The 18,519-nt window shown below is 41.6% G+C and overlaps 1 protein-coding gene across 1 annotated transcript; it reads right to left on the minus strand.

Annotated features, from left to right (window-relative positions):
• Window positions 1-6,692: 6,692 nt before the first annotated feature.
• On the minus strand, window positions 6,693-16,956 carry LOC114053487 (triggering receptor expressed on myeloid cells 2-like). The gene is made up of 5 exons (XM_027876588.1): window positions 16,814-16,956; window positions 11,832-12,182; window positions 8,223-8,331; window positions 7,555-7,736; window positions 6,693-7,074 (listed from the first exon to the last, which is right to left on the minus strand). The coding sequence occupies exons 1-5, from the start codon at window positions 16,851-16,853 to the stop codon at window positions 7,058-7,060; spliced, it is 699 nt and encodes a 232-aa protein (XP_027732389.1). The 5' UTR covers window positions 16,854-16,956; the 3' UTR covers window positions 6,693-7,057.
• Window positions 16,957-18,519: the final 1,563 nt, after the last annotated feature.

Raw genomic sequence — 18,519 nt, forward strand, 5'->3', positions numbered from 1 at the left:
AAGTAGTAAATTTAGCCGAGAAATAAACTCCCTGAAAACGAGAATAGACCAAACAAAAATCAATGACTGTGAGAAAGCAAGAAATATTAGGACTAAATCAAAAGAGCTGGAAAAAAATCAAAGAAAATATAAGATATCTAGTATAAAAAACAATTGATTTGTAAAGCAGTACAAGGAAAGATAATTTAAGAATCATTGGACTCTTTGAAAACCACAAATTTAAAAAAAGCCTGGGCATCAAATTTCATGAAATCATAAATGAAAACTGCCCAGATCTATTAGAACCAGAATGTAAAGGAAAGACAGAAAGAATCTACTAGATCACCTCCTGAAAGAAACCCCAAAAGGAAAAGTCACAGGATTGTCAGAGGACAAAATCCAAAGTTCCTACATCAAAGAAAGAAACACATCAAGAACAAAGGAATTACACCCAGCATCACACAATGTCTGCTAATTCCCACTAAAATAAGAGACCTTGGAATACCATATTCCAAAGGCAAATGATATAGATTTACAACCAAAAATAACTTACCCTGCAAAGCCGGGCATGATCAATCTTATTGATTCATTCACTCATTCTTTCTTTCCATCTGAATTAAGTTTTGTTTGTATTATTGATGCTTGGGATACATGAAGATGCTTGGTTCTCATTGGCAATTGTACCAGTTTGGAAAATGGATCTTTAATGGAATAGAGAACTTTAAAGAATGCCTGATAAAAACATCAGAGAAGAGTAGAAACTTTGAACTGCAAACACAAGACTTAAGGAAAACCTGGAGAGATAAATTAATTTGAGCATTTGGAAGGGACTATATGATGAGGTAGGGCTAACATTTTAATAGGGAGAAAAGAAATGTGTTATGTCAGAACCTTAATGTTTTCAAAAGGTATTGAGGGAATTTAATAAGAAAAAAAAACTCTGAAAAGCTGGGGACAGAATAGTTCTGTTCTGAGGATTTTAAGAAAGGGAAGAGAAGGAACAATAAAAGGTAGAAACTATTGCAGAAAGGAAGGAGTGGAATTTGTTATTTCTCCTAATTGCAGTGTGTAAGAAGAAGAATATGCAAAAATGGAGGAAGAGGTGGTGGGAGTGAGAATAAAATGAGCCTCTCTCTTATCTGAAATGGACAAAGGGTTGAACACAGCCACCCACAGACAGTTTAGTGTAAAAATACATCAAACAACATAGAAACAAGCAGGAACGGGGGGAGATAATATAAAAGAAAGAATACTAACCAGCTGAATAAACTTCTTGATCCTGAAGAGGAGATTTTAAGGGGGGAAAATGAAAAGAAAAAAACTAGAATCTAAGAGTCTCCATCAGTTAGGTTATTCAATGTCTGAATAAGTTATGTTATATAATTGTAATGAAATATTATTTCACCAAAAGAAAAAAATACAATAGTATTTTATTCATTCCCAATTACATGTCAAGACAATTTTTAGCATTAATTTTTATAGAATTTTGAGTTCCAAATTTTTCTCCCTTGCTTGCTCCCCTACCCTCTTCCTAAAATGGTAGGCAAATTTGATATAGGTTATACATGTGCTATCATGTAAAACATATTTCCATATTCATCATAGTTGTAAAAGAAGAAATAGATCAAACGGGAAAAAAAACATGAAAAGAAATTAAGTAAGTGAAGAAAGTATGTTTCCATCTGCATTCAAAGTCCATTAGTTTTTTATCTGGATGAAGACAGCATTTTCCTTTGTGAGTTCTTTGTACTTGTCTTGGATCATTGTGTTGCTTAGAAGAGCTGAGTCATTCATAGTGGATCATCACACAATGTTGTTGATACCATATACAACGTTTTCCTGGTCCTGCTCATTTCCCCTTGCATCAATGTGTGCAAGTCTTTCTAAGTTTTTCTGAGACTTGCCTGTTCATTATTTCTTATTGCACAATAGTATTCCATTAGATTCATTTACCATAGCTTGTTCAGCCATTCTCCAGCTGATGAGCATTTTCAATTTCCAATATTTTGCCACCATGAAAAGGGCTATAAATATTTTTGCACATGTAGTTACTTTCCTCTTTTTTATGATCTCTTTGGGATACAGATCTAGTAGTGGTGTTGCTTGATCAAAGAGTATGTACAGTTTGGTTGCCCTTTGAGCATAGTTCCAAATTGCTCTCCAGAATGTTTGGATCAGTTCCCACTTCCACCAATAGTGCAACAGTCCCAATTTTCCCACATCTCCAACATTTATCATTTTCCTTTTTTGTCATATTGGCCAATCTGATAGGTGTGAGGTGGTACCTCAGAGTTGTTTTACTTTGCATTTCTTTAATCAAAAGTGATTTAGAGCACTTCTTCATATACCTATAGGTAGCTTTAATTTCTTCATCTGAAAACTGCCTGTTCATATCCTTTGACCATTTATCATTTGGGAAATGGCTTGTATTCTCATAAATTTGATTCAGTTCTCTATATATTTGAGAAATGAGACCTTTGTCAGAGACACTTGCTGTAAAGATTGTTTCCTAGCTTTATGCTTTCCTTCTAATCTTGGTTGTATCAGTTTTGTTTGTGAAAAAGCTTTTTAATTTAATATAATCAAAATTATCTATTTTACATTTCATAATGTTATCTCTTATTTGGTCATGAACCTGTAACTTAACTTCTCCTTTAATAATTTGGATGCTGTACCACTTGTATCCATATGGTTCATATATGTTTAGCATTGATATTACTTCATTGTCTAGGGTACCTTTTGGCAAGATGTATTTTCCTTCCTTATCTCTTTTAATTAGGTCTATTTTTGTTTTTGCTTTATCTGAGATAAGGATTTCTACCCTTGCTTTTTTTTTACACTTCAGCTGAAGCATAACAGATTCTGTTCCAGCCCCTTAACTTTACTCTGTGTGTGTCTCTCTGCTTCAAATGTGTTTCTTGTAAATAACATATTGTAGGATTCTGGTTTTTGATCTACTCTGCTATATGCTTCCATTTTATGGGAGAGTTCATTCCATTCATATTCACAGTTATGATTACTAACTGTGCATTTCCCTCCATCCTATTTTTCCTCCGGTTTTGCTTCTCTCTTGTTTTACTCTTTCCTTCCTTGACAGTGTTTTGCTTCTGTCTACCACCTCCCCCAATGTGCTTTCTCTTCTGTCAATTTGCTCCCTCCCCACCTCCACCCTTTTACTTAATCTCCTCCCCTCCTACTTTCCTGTTGGGTAAGATAGATTTCAATATTTAACTTTTGTGTTTATTATTCTCTCTTTGAGTCAATATTGATGAGAGTAAGGTTCAAGTGATGCCCATTGCCCATCCTCCCATCTTTCCACCATTGTAATGAATTTTTTGCACCTCTTCATGTAAAATAATTTTCCCCATTCTACCTCTCCCCTCATTCTGTACCCAATATACTTTTCTTTCTCATCTCTTAATTATTTTTTATGTTACTCTCTCAAGTTCACCTTACATCCATATGCTCGATCTATGTATTCTCCTTCTAGCTGTATTATTAGTAGCACAATTTTTAAGAATTACAACTATCATCTTCCCATGTAGGGATGTAAATAATTCAGCTCCATTGAATCCCATATGTTTCCCTTTCCCTTTTTAGTCTTTTCTTGGGTCTTGATATTGGAGATAAAATTTTTTTTGCTCAATTCTGGTCTTCTGCTTATGAAGGCTTGAAATCCTTCTATTTTATTGCATGGCCATTTTCCCCTTTGAAGTACTATGCTTAATTTTGCCAGGTAAATGGTTCTTGGTTTTAGTCCTAGCTCCTTTGTCTTCTGGAATATCATGTTCCATGACCTCTGACCCTGTAATATTGTAGCTGCTAAGTCCTGTGTACTCCTGATTGTGGCTCCCTAATATTTGAATTGTTTCTTTCTGGTCACATGCGGCATTTTTTTCCTTGACCTGATAGTTCTGAAATTTGGCTATAATGTTCGTTGGAATTTTTGGGGGGATCTCTTTCCTGACATGATCAGTGGATTCTTTCAATGCCTATTTTGCTTTCTGGTTCCAGGATATTAGGGTGATTTTCTTTGATAGTTTCTTGGAAGCTGCTGTCCAGGTACTCCTTTTGATTATGGCTTTCAGGTAGTCCAATGATTTTGACATTGTCTCTCCATGATCTATTTTCCAGGTTAGTTGTTTTTCCAATGAGACATTTTCTTTTATTTTTTCATTCCATTAAATTTGTTTGATTGATTCTTGATGTCTTATAGAGTGTTAGCTTCCACTTGCACAATTCTAACTTTTAAGTAGTTGTTTTCCTCAGTTAGTTTTTGTACTTCCTCTTCCATTTGGCCAATTGTCCTTTTTTTTAGGGGTTGTTCTCTTCAGTGGATTTTTGGTATCTCCTTTTCCATTTGGACAATTCTACTTTTTACGCAATTGTTTTCTTTTTTCAAGCTGTTTATTCTTTTTTCATAATTCTCTTACATCACTCTCATTTCTTTTTTCTCATTTCTTTTTCTTCTTTCTCTCTTAGATAATTTTTAAGCTCAATCATATAGGCTCCTTTTTGAGCTCTTCCATGAGTTTTTTCTGGGCCTGACACCACTTCCCATTTTTCTTTGGGGTTTTTGCCCATAGATATTTTGACATTTTTGTCCTCTTCTGAGTTTGTTTCCATGTCACCATAATAACTTTCTATGGTCAGATTCTTTTTTTGTTGTTGGTGGTGTGTGTGTGTGTGTTTTAAATTCATCTATTTTGGCCTTTTCTCTTTCTTTTAGATTTGAGCTCTGCTTCCAGGGTGGAAGGGACATTGTCTCAGATTTTTTGTGTCAGGGGCTGCAGGCCCTAAATGCTTACCTGGTACTGCTTTGATGTTGCCCTGAGGCCCATAAGGGACCTTCATATCTGGTGCTGTGCTGAGGGGGAGGGGTAGGGAATGGCTTATGCTGCTAGAGACTGTAAGGATTTGGCAGCTTACCTGGTACTGAGCTGGGGTCTTAATGCTGGTGTGTGGTGTGTTCTGAGACCTGTGGGTGTTTCTACATTTCCCCTGGGCTACATTGAAGCACGTGGTGGTCTGGCCAATGGTGGTCGCCTATTTTCCTAGGGCTACGTTGAAGCATATAGAGGTTCTTGGACCTTGGAGATTGACCATTCCCCTGACTATACTGAGGTAGTGGGAAGGCCTGGTGTCGGCATTTGCCTGTGCCACCGTGCTTGGGGCTCAGAATCTCCTACTGGTTTGCTGAGGTGGGGCTTGCTGCTGGCTTGATGGGACACCTCCTGTCCTGGACTATGTTCCTCTTTAATCTGAGTGAAACAAACCTTTCTTGCCAATTTTACAAGTTTCTTGGGCTAAATGATTGCTTCACCCCATCTTTTTGCTGGTTCTACTGTTCCAGGATTAGTTTGGGGGCACACAATTAGGGTTATTTGGAGGTGAATATGGAAGAGTTATGGCCATTTACTGCATACCCCACCATCTTGGCTCCCAGAAGTAGATGATGATTCTTGTGAAAGAGAGAGACTATTTTGCTTCTGATGTCCTCCACCAAAAGAAATTTTGGGGAAAAAAAATGTTTGTAGAGAATCAGAGTAGTAAGAACCGATACAAAAATGAAGCGAACAAAACCAGGAAAACAATTTGTTTGTTTCTTTTTTTTTTTTTAAGGTAATTGGGGTTAAGTGACTTGCCCAGGGTCACACAGCTAGTAAGTGTCAAATGTTTGGTCTGAGGTCGAATTTGAACTCAGGTCCTCCTGACTTCAGGACCGGTGCTTTATCCACTGCGCCACCTAGCTACTCCTCAGACAACAATTTGTACAAACATAGCAACATTGTAAAGAAAAACAGCTTTGAAAGACTTGAGAACTGTGATCAATTCAATAAGCAAGAATGTTTCTGGAGGATCTGACGAAACATGTCATCTGCCTATGCACAGAGAGGTGATGAACTCAGAGTGTAGGAGACAAATTTTTGAACATGGCAACCATGTGAATTTGTTTTTCTCAATTATGCTTATTTGTTACAAGGGGTTTTTTTTCTTTTCAATTTTTTAATTGGGGGTATTGAAGGAAGAAGGAGGCTAATAATACTCCCAAAAAAGGGAGGTCTTTTTTTTTAAACACAGAGAACACATTTTTAAAAACACAGAGAACAAAAATCTTAAAAATCTTAAAAAGCTTAAAATCTTAGTTTCAAAATCTTAAAAAAATATTTTAAAAATAGAAAACAAATTACCAGAGAAATGGCTTTTCTTCTGACCTAGACTTTTACCCCTAGATGACCAATATCTGAGGGGGCAGGTAGATAACACTTCTAGCCTTATACTCCTCATATACATGGATGAGAAAAAAAGCAAGTATTTAGCCATCACCCTTCTCCTGTTCCCTTCAAGGTGGAAATTGCAGTCTCCCTTGGAATATGGTATGCCGAATTCCAGAGATATCTATCCCATGCCACCCACAAGCTGCAATCTATATATTTAGATAACCCATGTGGACATATATACATATCTCATATTTTGACTAATACATATGTTACAGCATAACTGATTAAATAAAGGGGATCATGGTGGCATGGGAGTAGAGAGGGGAGAGTCAGTAGCTTGGGGGACTGAGAAAGCATGGTGGTGCCACTGAGTGGCCCTTGGTGCCTCAAGGGGCCAGATACTTCTCCTTCTAGTCCCCACTCAAAATCTCCCTTCCTCTCCCGGGCTCTTAATCCAGACTACCCTAACCTTAAACAGAAAAAAAAGTCTGATTTCTATATACAAATTCCTTTAATGACATATTTTACAGAATTCTGCTTGTTTCTATTTACAAGTTCCTGCTCAACTCTCTTAGCTGCGTCTTGAAGCAGAGAGACTTGGGAAAGAGGTATCTGCTGCTACCCTTCACAAGGCAGGCAGAAGGTCTATGCATGTTCCACCAAGGTAGAGCACATGTGTTGGCCCATGAGAATCAGTGAATGGACATATTAGTAGTTTGACTAGTGTGTGGTGCCTCAGGAGGGCTCAGAGATTGTTTTGGAGGTTATGGTGGGGTGGAATAAGGTGTGGAAAATTGGCTGTCATCAAAGGTTGCTCCTCTTCTCCCTCCTCCTGGCCCCAGGAGTGGAATTTCCTATCAGACTTCATCTTGCCCTGCAAAATACAGAACAATCTAACAATTATCTTTGCAGCTTTCCCTCTCACCCTATGGAAAGTCAGAGCTGAATGTGGACTCTCAGAGGTAAATAGGTGATACAGCGAACAGAATACTGGGCTTTGACTTAGGAAGACCCAAGTTCAAAATCTGCCTCAGACATTTAGAAGAAAGCCTGGACAAGTCACTTAAGCTCTGTCTGCCTTGGTCTCCTCCTCTATAAAATGGGGATAATAATAGCATCTACCTCCTAGGGTCATTGTGAGGATCACATGAGGATGAGAAAATTGAGGCCCAGAGAAAGGAGATAATTTGCCCAAGGCCATACGGGTATTAAGTAGGCAAGTCATGATCTGAAAGTCACGGTCTTTTGACCGTGCTCTTCCCACTATACCACACTATATCCTCTCTTCCCAGCCCCAAATCATGTCCCCGTATCTTCCCCATCCCTTTTTTGCTAGACATCTCTCCACACTCACCTGGCAGGGGTTGGAGCTGGTACCCATGACTGTGACTGCTCTCTGGTTTCATCTTCTGGCTCCTTTTGTGCCAGGCTATGGCCCAGAGGAACCCTACAGCCAGGAGTTTGCTGAGCAAGAGTCCAGCAACCAGGAAGGAGAAGACAGTGGAGGAGAGTGGGTGCCCAGTTTCTGAGAAGCTCCTTTGGGAAGACAGTAGCACAAATTGTAGAGGTGGAAAGGACTTCAAGGTCATGTGGTCCAAACCCTACCTGAACAAGAATCCCTTCTATAATATACCCAGCAAGTAGTCATTTAGTCTTTCCTTAACAATGTCTCATGATGGGGAACCTAATATCTTCTTCACCCAGGGTAGCATTCCTTCCAACTTTTGCATAACTCTAATTTTTAATAAAATTTTCCTCACTTCAAAACAAAATGGGGGCTCTTGGCAGGGGAGACGGCAGCACTGAGGGCACAGAGTAGATAGAATTCACTTGTCCCCTCTCCAGGAAACTCTAGCCAAGAGAAATCTTAGGAGCTCCTCCTCAATTCATAATGTCTCTTCCTTGCCCCCAAATGGAGTTATCAGAAGTTAGGGGAGAACCTGCATTAACTAGTTCAACTTCTGGTGTCTAGCAGCAACCTAGAATTTTCCTGGAAAGTGGGTTAGGATTAAGGAACTGTACCTGGAGATGCTGGGTTGGACTTCAGGGTCCTCAGGACTTTGGGGCTTCTCCAAGATCTGGGGATCTTCAGGGATCCAGGAATTTCCTGAGCTTTGGGGATCAAGCGGATCTATGGAAGACAACTTCATTGTTCCTCCAGCCCATTCCTCCCCACCTCTGTGAGGCAGTCAAAGATTCAGACACTGAGAAGGTCCCCAACATCCTTTGATGGCCCCATAGCATGCTAAGCATTGTTTTTCTTTTCTAAGGCTCCTCTTTTCTCCTCTTTCTAATAATCCACTGCATACCCCTTTCCCCCACAGAGAGCCCCCACAGCATTATATTTCTTTCCTCAGGGCTCAGAGAAGGTGTGGGAGGACTGTGAAAAGGAGGTGACTTATTCTCATTTGCCTTCTCAGTGTATTTGTCGAATGGAGAGATATTTCAAGAAAGGAAGTGTCTGTATAATGATTTTAGAGTATGAAGGATCAGATTTGCTTGGTTTCATGGAATCTGGTTTGGGTTATCACAAGAAATCTGTTCAAGGGGAGGACGTGTGTGGGGATGAGTGAAGCATTTGGAGAGGACCCAACAGTTCACTTGAGGAGTATGAATGAGATACAATGGGAGATCCTGGGACTAATATCTCAGGTCTGATCCCCTCATGGACTAGTCAGCTTCTATCTCTGCTTGATAGCCATAGACTGTGCCATTCTCTTTTAACACTAATCCACCACCTTGAAGTTACATTCCATTGGTCACCAAAGGAAAGAGATGGCAAATTCTATGCTGCTCATTCCCAGCTCTGTATATACAAACTCAAAATCATATGGATTTAGAGTGGTAGATGTTAGAGATCATAGGCACAGACTGGGGAAATGACTTGATCAAAGTAACACAGGTACTAAGTAGCAGAGGTGAAATTTGAACCCAGGAACCTCTCCAGCAAACTCTCTTTTACCCTATTCAAAGAGTATATCAAAGAGTATATCTTACTGCCATTCACAACCATCTATATGTAGTGCCTCACTTCTCCTGTCATTCTCCTCTAAACTTTCCAATATCTGGCTTCCAACCTCATTAAATTGAATGTTCTTTCACCAAAGTTACCAGGGATGTCTTAATTGCCAGATATGATAGCCCCCCCTTTTAAAACAATGCTTATCTTTCCTGATCTCTCTATAACTTTTGACGCTGTCAGTCACTCTGTTCTGTACATTCTCTCCTCTCTACATCTTCATGACATTGCTGTGTTCTGGTTCTCCTCTTACCTGTCTGACTGCTTCTTCTTAGTCTCCTGTGATAGATCACAAACTAGGTCACATCTACTGACCACAGGTATCCCTCAAGTTTCTGTCCTGGACCCTCTATTATTTTGCTTGATGATCTCATCAGCTTTCATTCCAGTAACATCTCCATATGGATGATTTCCAGACCTAAATATTCGCCCTTAACCTCTCTTCTGAGCTCCAGTCTCACATCACCACCTGCCTTTTGCATATCTTGAATTGGATGTCCTGAGGCATCTGAAACTCAACATGTCCAAACAGAACTTACTGTCTTTCCCCCCAAATCTTTCCCTCTTCTGAACTTCCTTATTACTATGGAAGATACCACCATCCCTCCCAGTTGCCCAAGCTCACAAACTCAGAGTCATCTTCAAGTCCTCACTGGCCCTTATCCCAGCTATCCTATCTGCTGCCCAGTCTTGTTTCTACCTTCATAACACCTCCAATGTATGTTCCTTTCTCTGTAATCACACAATTGCTTCCCTGGTGCAAAGCCTCATCACCTATTGCAATACCCCATTGTTTTATCTCTCTGCCTCACCTCTCTCCCTATTCCAATCCAATGGAGAATATTCAGTTACCAAAATGATTTTCCTAAAGCATAGGATTAACCATGTTACTGCCCTGCTCAATATCCTATCATCTTCTGGATCAAATTTATAATTTTCTGGCTTTTAAAACCCTTCACAATCTGGCCTTTTCCTACTTATCTAATCCTCTTAAACTATTCCCTTCCACATACCCTATGATATAGTTGCAGGCCTACTTACAAGACTCCAGCCCCAACTCTATTCCTTTTCACTGGCTCTCTCCCATGTCTGACACACTCTCCCTCCTCATCTCTGCCTCCTGGCTTCTTTGACTCCTTCAAGACTCAGCTCAAATCCTACCTTCTGCAAGAGACCTTTTTCTAGTCTCCCTTAAAGCTAGTGCCTAGCCTGAGATTAGCTTCATTGACACCGTACATATTTTGCGTGACAATTTTTTTGCATATTGTTTCCCCCATTCAAATGTGAGCTCCTCAAGGTCAGGAACCATTTTTTTGGCCTCTCTGTGCATTTCCAACACTGAGCATGGTGCCTGGAATATTGTTGTTGTTGTTAGGTTGTTTCAATTGTGTCTGACTCTTCATTACATCATTTGGGGTTTTCTTGGCAGGGTTACTGGAGTGGTTAGCCATTTCCTTCTAGAGCTCATTTCACAGGTGAGGGAACTGAGGCAAACAGGGTTAAGTGACTTGCCCAGAGTCACACAGGAAGTGTTTATGGCAAGATTTGAACTCAGGTTTTTCTGAGTTGAGGCCTGGCACTCTCTCTACTGTGCCACCCAGGTGCCCCCACTTATAATCTGGTAAGAGATTAATAAATGTTTGTTGGATGAAGTATGTAAAATTGAGTCCATTGCTTTGAGGACTGTGCTGGGGGGATCCCATTCTGCTATGGAAATGAGAGCTGCAGTTATTCAAGGAGGTAGCCAGAGGGAGGAAAAGGAAAGTTTTCTCCTCATTTCCTACTGAAAAGACCTAAAGATTCAGTCCTTGACCCCCTGTACCCAGTAGTTTGCTGGTAAATGTTTAACAGGTGGCTCTCTAGAAAAAAAAAATTCACACGCTCTTTTAAGTTTAAACTGCATTAACATTTTCTCTACCACTTTCTTAAGTCTAGACAATCAACTGACTCTCAGCCATAGCTCACTACCGTTTCTACTCTTCCTCATGACCCTTTAAGCTGCATATTTCCTTTGTGACATCACCTCTTCTGCTTTTCCCCTTCGAGGCTACCCTAGATATTTTTTTTTGAGCCAGTCTTCACCTGGATAAAAATTTTTGCTTGGAATTAAATAAGTGTGTGTGTGTGGTGTGTGTGTGTGTGTGTGTGTAGGGACGGGGAAGGGGAATTGGGAATACAGCTTATGCTTGCCAACGTTAACAGGACACTAACAGGAGCAGACACAGAATAGGATTGTGCACTGGAAAGAACTCCGGACTTGGGATCAGAACTGTGTTCAAGCCCTGACTGTGCTACTGAATGACCATATGATATTAGCAATTCAATAAACTTGTTGGGGCCTCAGTCTCTGATTCCATAGAGTGGGAGGGTTAGACCAGGTGATCTCATCTCTAAGGTTCCTTTCAGTTCTTTTGTTCTATGATTCTTTTTTTTTTTTTTTTGGAGACAAAGGGGGTAAGTGACCAGCCTGGGGTCACACAGCTAGTAAGTGTCTAAGGTCACATTTGAACTCAGGTCCTCCTGATTCCAAGGCCAGTGCTCTATCCCCTGCACCACCTAGTTGCTCCTTGTTCTGTGATTCTGAAATTGGGTCCAGCGATACAGCTACTTACCCTCTAGCACCTCCACCATCACCTTCCGCAGGATGTCTGCCACCCCACCCTGGTGGCTCTGGCATTGATAGACTCCAGCATCGTGGGCACGGAGGTCTTTGAGGGTGATAGTCAGCCTTCCAGCCAGGGCATCATCGGCAATGCCTGTACTCCCATTCCACTTCTTTAAGAAGGCTATGAGCCAGGAGCGGCGAGCACTAACCACATGCTGGCAGTGCCCCTCCTGCTCATGCTGCCTGCACCAGGACTTCAGTTGCCCCCAGTACTTTGCAGGGTCATAAGGGCAGGAGATAGACAGGGTCTGGCCCTCCACAGCCTGCAGTACTGTGGTGTTATGGGTGTGGCAGAGCTCTGTGGGAGACAGATATGGGATGAAAGAATAGGCAGGACCAGTTCAGGGCATAAGCCCCAAGAAGGTCAAAGACAGAAAGGTCTCATGTATACCAAAGTATTCACAGTAGCAATTTTTGTGTTAGTAAAATATTAGAAATATAGTAGGAAGGCTTATATGAATTAAAGCAGAGTAAAATCAGGGCAGCTAGGTGACATAGTAGATAGAGGACTGAGTCTGGAGTCAGAAAGACTCGTCTCCCTGAGTTCAAATCCAGCCTCAGACACTTACTAGTTGTGTAACTCTGGGCAAGTCACCTAATCTTGTTTGCCTCAGTTTTCTTATCTGCAAAATTAGCTGGAGAAGAAAATGGCAAACTACTTCAGTATCTTTGCCAAGAAAACCCGAAATGGGGTCACAAACAGTCAGACACGAGGGAAACAACTGAACAATAACAACAGTGGGGGATATAGGGCTTGGGCTGGGTTGGAAAGTGAGCTCCTTATCCTTGGAGGTCTTCAAGCAGTGTCTGGCTGCCCATGGATGATGGGAAAGGGATGCTTGTTCAGTATAGGTGGGAAGAGATGATGACCTCTGAGATTGTTTCCCAGTCTGAGAGGCTTTCAGTGGTCTGTTTCTCCCCTGCTGTGTCTCTAGGGTCTGATTGGTGACTTTTCAGCATCCCACTCTTTCCTGCCTTGTTCTTTTTGCTTCCTCATTTTTCATAGATTGTTCTCTTTTTGTCTCTGACTTGTTTTGGGGTTATTTTAGGCAACAAATACAGCTCTGATTTGGGGGCCCCTCTCTTTAGCTGAGGGAGCAATGGGGGAATGGTTGTTGGAGAACTAGGTTCAGAAACTCCAATTTAGGGGTGTACTGGTAAATGTTTCACAACTAGATATCCGGAAAATATATACACAGCATACTTCTAAATTTAATCTGAATTCTTAAAATTTTCTCTATCAGTTTCTTAAATTTAGAAACAATCAATGAAACAAATCAAACCCTCGTTTGTAGCATTTGCCAGTCTCTGAGGTATACATTTTTTATAAATACTCTGAGTTATAAATTGTTGTTCAGTTGTTTCAGTCATGTCCCATTCTTCTTGACCTCATTTGAGGTTTTCTTGGCAAAGATACTGGAGTGGTTTGGTATTTTCTTTTCCAGCTCATTTGACAGATGAGGAAACTGAGGGAAACAGGGTGAAGTGACTTGCCTAGGGTCACACAGCTAGTTAAATGTCTGAGGTCAGATTTGAATTCAGGAAAATGAATCTTCTTAACTCCAGGCCAGGTACTCTCTCCACTGAGCTACCTAACTGCCCCAAGGCATAAATACTCACACTGAAAATTTAACAATCAGCTCTTACTAGTCAGTAGTTACTGGCTCTAGAGCACTAGTGCTCCACGTTCTCATTAGTGGCAGTTACAGGGGACCCACGAGCAAGAAACATTCTGCTTGACAGAGTACAGTGAAATAAGTCATGACTCTAGAGTCAGAGGAGCTGGGTTAAAATGCTACCAGTGATGCTTCCCACTTACATGGCCTATCCTATGAATCACCTAGGATCCCTGCGGCTCAGTTTCATCATCTGTAAAAGGAAAGGATCAGCCTAGAAAGCCTCTGAGCTCATCCAGCTCCAGGGCTATGAAGCTATGATCATTTTGTACTTTCTTCTCTCCTTCCTTTGTCCTTCTTAGTAGACTGTAATTTTATAGGCTCCTTTTGAGGACAGGGACTTTATTATAAGCATTTATGTGTGTGTATTTGTGTATGTGTATGTATAAAGATAGATATAGCTATATAGATATAGATAAAGATATAGATATATTTTCGTCTTTGGAGTCCCAGCACTTTGCCTATAGGAGACCCTTAATACACGCTTTTTGAATTGAATTGAATTCCCTCCTAGGCCCTACATCGTGATAGGGTCTTGGTTGTTGTAGAGAGAGAAAAACATGAAGTTAGCGTCAGGAGGCCTGGATTCTGGTCTCAGTTTTGCTATTAACTAACTAGATATCCCCCAGAGAAGGCATTTCCTCTCAATGGGCTTGTATTTTCCTGTCTGTCTTCTCCAGGTTGTGCTCCAGACTTTCTCTACCATGCATGCCTTCACACCAAGTACCTGTCTTCCTTTCCATCAATGTTTCCTTCTCACATATAGTTTCCCCCCATTAGAATGTAAGCTCCTTGAGGGTGGGGACAGTCTTTCTACTTGTATTTGTATATACTGGGCTCTTAGCATAGTGCCCACCCAGCATGCAGCAAGCATCTAATAAATGCTTGTTAATGGACTAATCTGCGAAATGAGGAGGTTGGACTCAGTCACCTCCAAGGTTTCTTCTGGTGCTGACATTCTATGATTCCCCTCCAGCTGTCATGCTCTGTGGTCCTCTCTGTCCCCTGATTCTATCCTACACATTCCATAGATTACAGATATCTTAAAGATATGTTTGATGCATTGTCCCAACAACTCAGATCCTGTCAGCAGAATCTGAACCCTCTTCTTTCTGCAGAGCAAAGGGAAAATTGTCTCTTGTGCAAGTTGCTTCTGCTCCTGCTCCTTGAGGGCTGCTGCCCCCTCCTTCCCTCCCCCTTGGCCAGAGAGGCCAAGGACTCATCACAGGAGAGTGCAAGTCACAGATAATGAGCTAATGTGATCATGGCAAGAGCTCTGATGGTTTCAGTGAGACCTGGAAAGATTTTTACGAAGCGATGCAGAATGATGTGAGCAGAACAAGGAGAAAAATTTATATACTAACAACAACATTGTAAAAATGATTTTGAAAGCCCTAAGAACTCAGATCAATGTGATAGCCAGTCACCATTCTAGAACACCCATGTTAAAACAGGCTACCCACCTCTGAACAGAACGGTGATGAACTTAGGGTACAGAATAAGACATACACTTCTGGATAGGGCCCAAAATTCTAGAATTTGTTTTGCTTGACTATGCATATTTATTACAAAGGTTCAAACCCCACTGTACAATGGTGGTGGTGGATGGAGTGTGTAGGTGAGAAGGTGAGAAAATCGATTTTTGTTTGTTAAAAATAGCTATAATAATAATAATAATAATAATAAAATTTTATTTTAAAAATAATCAGACAACAAAGAAAGCGCCCCAGATTTTTGGTATAAAAAATCTGGGTTCATATCTTGATTCTGCTACTTATTGGCTAGATGACTTGTTTAGACCTCATTTTCCACATCTATAAAACTAGAGAATTGTACTACTTGTTTTCTGAGATTCCTGCCAGTTGCAAAGCCTATGATACTGACCTGCCTTATAGAAATACCAAGAGACACTAAGGTTGAGTAGTAACCTACAGAGATTTTATTTATCCCTGTGATTACTGAGATGATACTCTAGCCACAGCCCAGCGCATAGTCCCAACCCAGAGGGCTGCCCTATATCATTTCGGCTGATCTAAAGGAACTGAGATTTCACTGTAATGGCCAATTTTCTGAGGCAAGACCCACTTAACTTAAGTTCTGGCAATGCCTCATGGATAGAGGAGACATCAGTGCTGACCTCCTTTGTGGAGTTGGGCCCAAGATTCAGGGGCTAAAAGCATCTTTTCCCAAAGAACATTTTTTTCTTTTCTCCATTATTTTTTCCTCTTACTAAGTTTGAGGGCAGAGGTGCCTGCTTAGAAGGCAAGAGAGTGTCAGGCAACCCTATTATTGGCATCTGTTACATACTTCCCTCTGTCACTCCCTTAAGACTGACCTTATACTAAGGCAAAGTGTGTCTGTGTGTGCGCATCTGTGTTGGGGGCATTATGAGTGCTCAAGAAGATCCCTCACTAGGGGCAGTTAAGTGGTGAAGTGGATAGAGCATCGGCCCTGGAGTCGGGAGGACCTGAGTTGAAATCTGGCCTCACACATTTGACACTTACTAGCTAGCTGGGTGATCCTGGGTAAGTCACTTAACCTCATTGCCTAGCCCCCTCTCCCCCCCCCAAAAAAAGGAATAAAAAAAAGAAGATCCCTCATTACTGACTGGCGCTGGAAATCCCATCATTAATACTCATCTCTATTAAAATGAAAAGGGGCCACCAGGGAGGGCACAACCTTAAGCACTTACACTTCAGAGAAAATAAAAGACCCAGAATCCTAGACTGGAAAGGACCTCAGAAGCTACCTACTCCAACTGCCTCATTTTACAGATGAGGAAACAGAGGCCCAGGAAGGCTGTGACTTACCGAAGGTCATAATCTCAGATTCAGGATTTGAACCCAAGTCTTCTGACTCTAGAGCCAGTGCTCTTCCCACTGTACCAACCCTGCCATTTTACAGCAGAGGAAACTGAGGTCCAGAGAGAGGAATGAGTTTGAGTCACAGGCAGGACTAGAACCCAAGTATCCATGCCTTTGTGGTGAAGACATATTTTGCCAGGAGGTGGAGAAAGGAGAGAATAAGAGTGTCAGGAGCCTGTTGGGGAGGGGTTGCTGTAGAGAGGGGGAGGACCAGGAGGTCTGTGCACACCAAAGTTCCCACCTACTTCACAGGTTTGCTGAGCCCACCTCCCCCGACTCCTGGGTTCTCACCCTCTCTCACTGGAGGAGAGGGAGGAAAGAGGAAATAACTGAGAAAAGGGAGGGATGGGAGAAGGTAAGGTGGAGGGGGTACTTGGAGCTCCTCCTACCTGCGACAGAGAGCAGGATGAAGAGACGGAGCAGCCACATGTCTCCTTGTCCAGGATGGAAGGAAGGAGAAAGACAGCCAGCAAGTAGCAGGAGCAACTTGAATAAAGGACAATTTTCCCTTTGCTCTGCAGGAAAGAGAGGGGTCAGGCACTGAGAACAGGAAATGGGCTGCCCAGGGATTGGGCAACAGAGTCGGAACAGGAGTCTGGCTCGATGATGCAGAGAATTGGGGGGGAGCATGTAAGTAGGGGGGTAATCAAGGGACCAAGGAGAGGGAAGGAAGGGGAGGGGAGGGGGGAGGGACAGAGATGGGTGAAAGGGACATAGAGGGTAAAGGAAAACAGCCTCAAGGTAGTTATAGGAAAGCCCTGGCTGGGAGATCCTAAAATTCCAGACTGGTGGCAGACCTAGCCCAGATAACTGTACATCTATCTTATGGTTGTGGGGAAAGCAGTGATTTAGGTGTAGCTATAGGAATACAGTACAAAGGTTGATAGCTCCATCTTGTCCTTGCCAGTCTCACAGAGTGAAATGCCAGGATAATTTGCCAAAGCCCTAGCATCCTGGGTCACGATTGAATTAAATTCAGTAAATATTTATTAAGCACTCACAAAGTGCCAGGCACTGTGCCTGGGGATACAATTAAGAAAAAGGACAGTCCTTGCCCTCAAGGGGCTTATAATCTAATGGGGGAGACAACACACAAAAGGAATCTGGGAATGGGGGGGGTATCTTATTCTATCTTTCTGTGGAGCTGAAACCAAGAAGAGCTGTAGATGGAAAAGACTGTGAGACAGAAGTCCAAATCCTGCTCTCTATAAAGGAAAGTTTTGGAGGGGTTTAGTTATCCACCCTCCACCCTCCACCCTCCCATTAGAGGACAGAGTTTACTAACCCAACCCAACCCAAATATCAGATAAGAATGTGAGACTTCATGCTAAGGAGTTATGAAGGAAAGAAAAAAGCATTTATGAAGAGCCTACTATGTGCCAAGTGCTTCACAAATATTATCTCATTTGATAAATTATCTCATTTGACTTGTACAACAACCCTGAGAAGGAGGTGTTATTGTTATCCCCATTTTACAGATGAGAAAACTGAGGCAGACAGCGGTTAAATGACTGTTCCAGGGTCACTTAGCTAGTAAGTACTTTGAGGCTGGATTTGAATTCACGATATTCTTTACTCCAAGCCCAAGCTGCCCAAAGAAATTCCTAAGGCAGATTTGATTGAAGGGATTTATCTCTGTAGATTGGTTCATATAGAGGCCATCTAGTCCTACCTCCCCATTTTACTGATGTGGAAACTGAAGTCTGGAAGGTGTCTGCAGTCACAAAAGAGCATTAAAAGGAAAGAAAAGAGAAGAAAAGAAAAGAGAAAAGCCAGGGGTTATGCACTACCAGACTCACCGAAGAGCTGACTCAGCAGGTGATAATAACAACTCAGCAGAGAAGCAGCAGCTGACATTCCACGGAGAAAGCAGCCCATCAGACGACATTGGCGGATGATATCTATCAAAGTGGTAGAAGCATTTGACTGAAGTGGGGCAGCTAGGTCTTGCAGCAGATAGAGACCTGGGCTTGGAATCATGGAGACTCATCTTCCTGAGTTCAAATCCAACTTCAGACACTTATGAGCTATGAGACCCCGGACGAGTAAATCACTTAACTCAGTTTCGTCATCTGTAAGATGAGCTGGAAAAGGA

This window comes from Vombatus ursinus, unplaced genomic scaffold (assembly GCF_900497805.2).
Source record: "Vombatus ursinus unplaced genomic scaffold, bare-nosed wombat genome assembly UNPS02014811.1, whole genome shotgun sequence".
NCBI classification, from domain to species: domain Eukaryota; kingdom Metazoa; phylum Chordata; class Mammalia; order Diprotodontia; family Vombatidae; genus Vombatus; species Vombatus ursinus.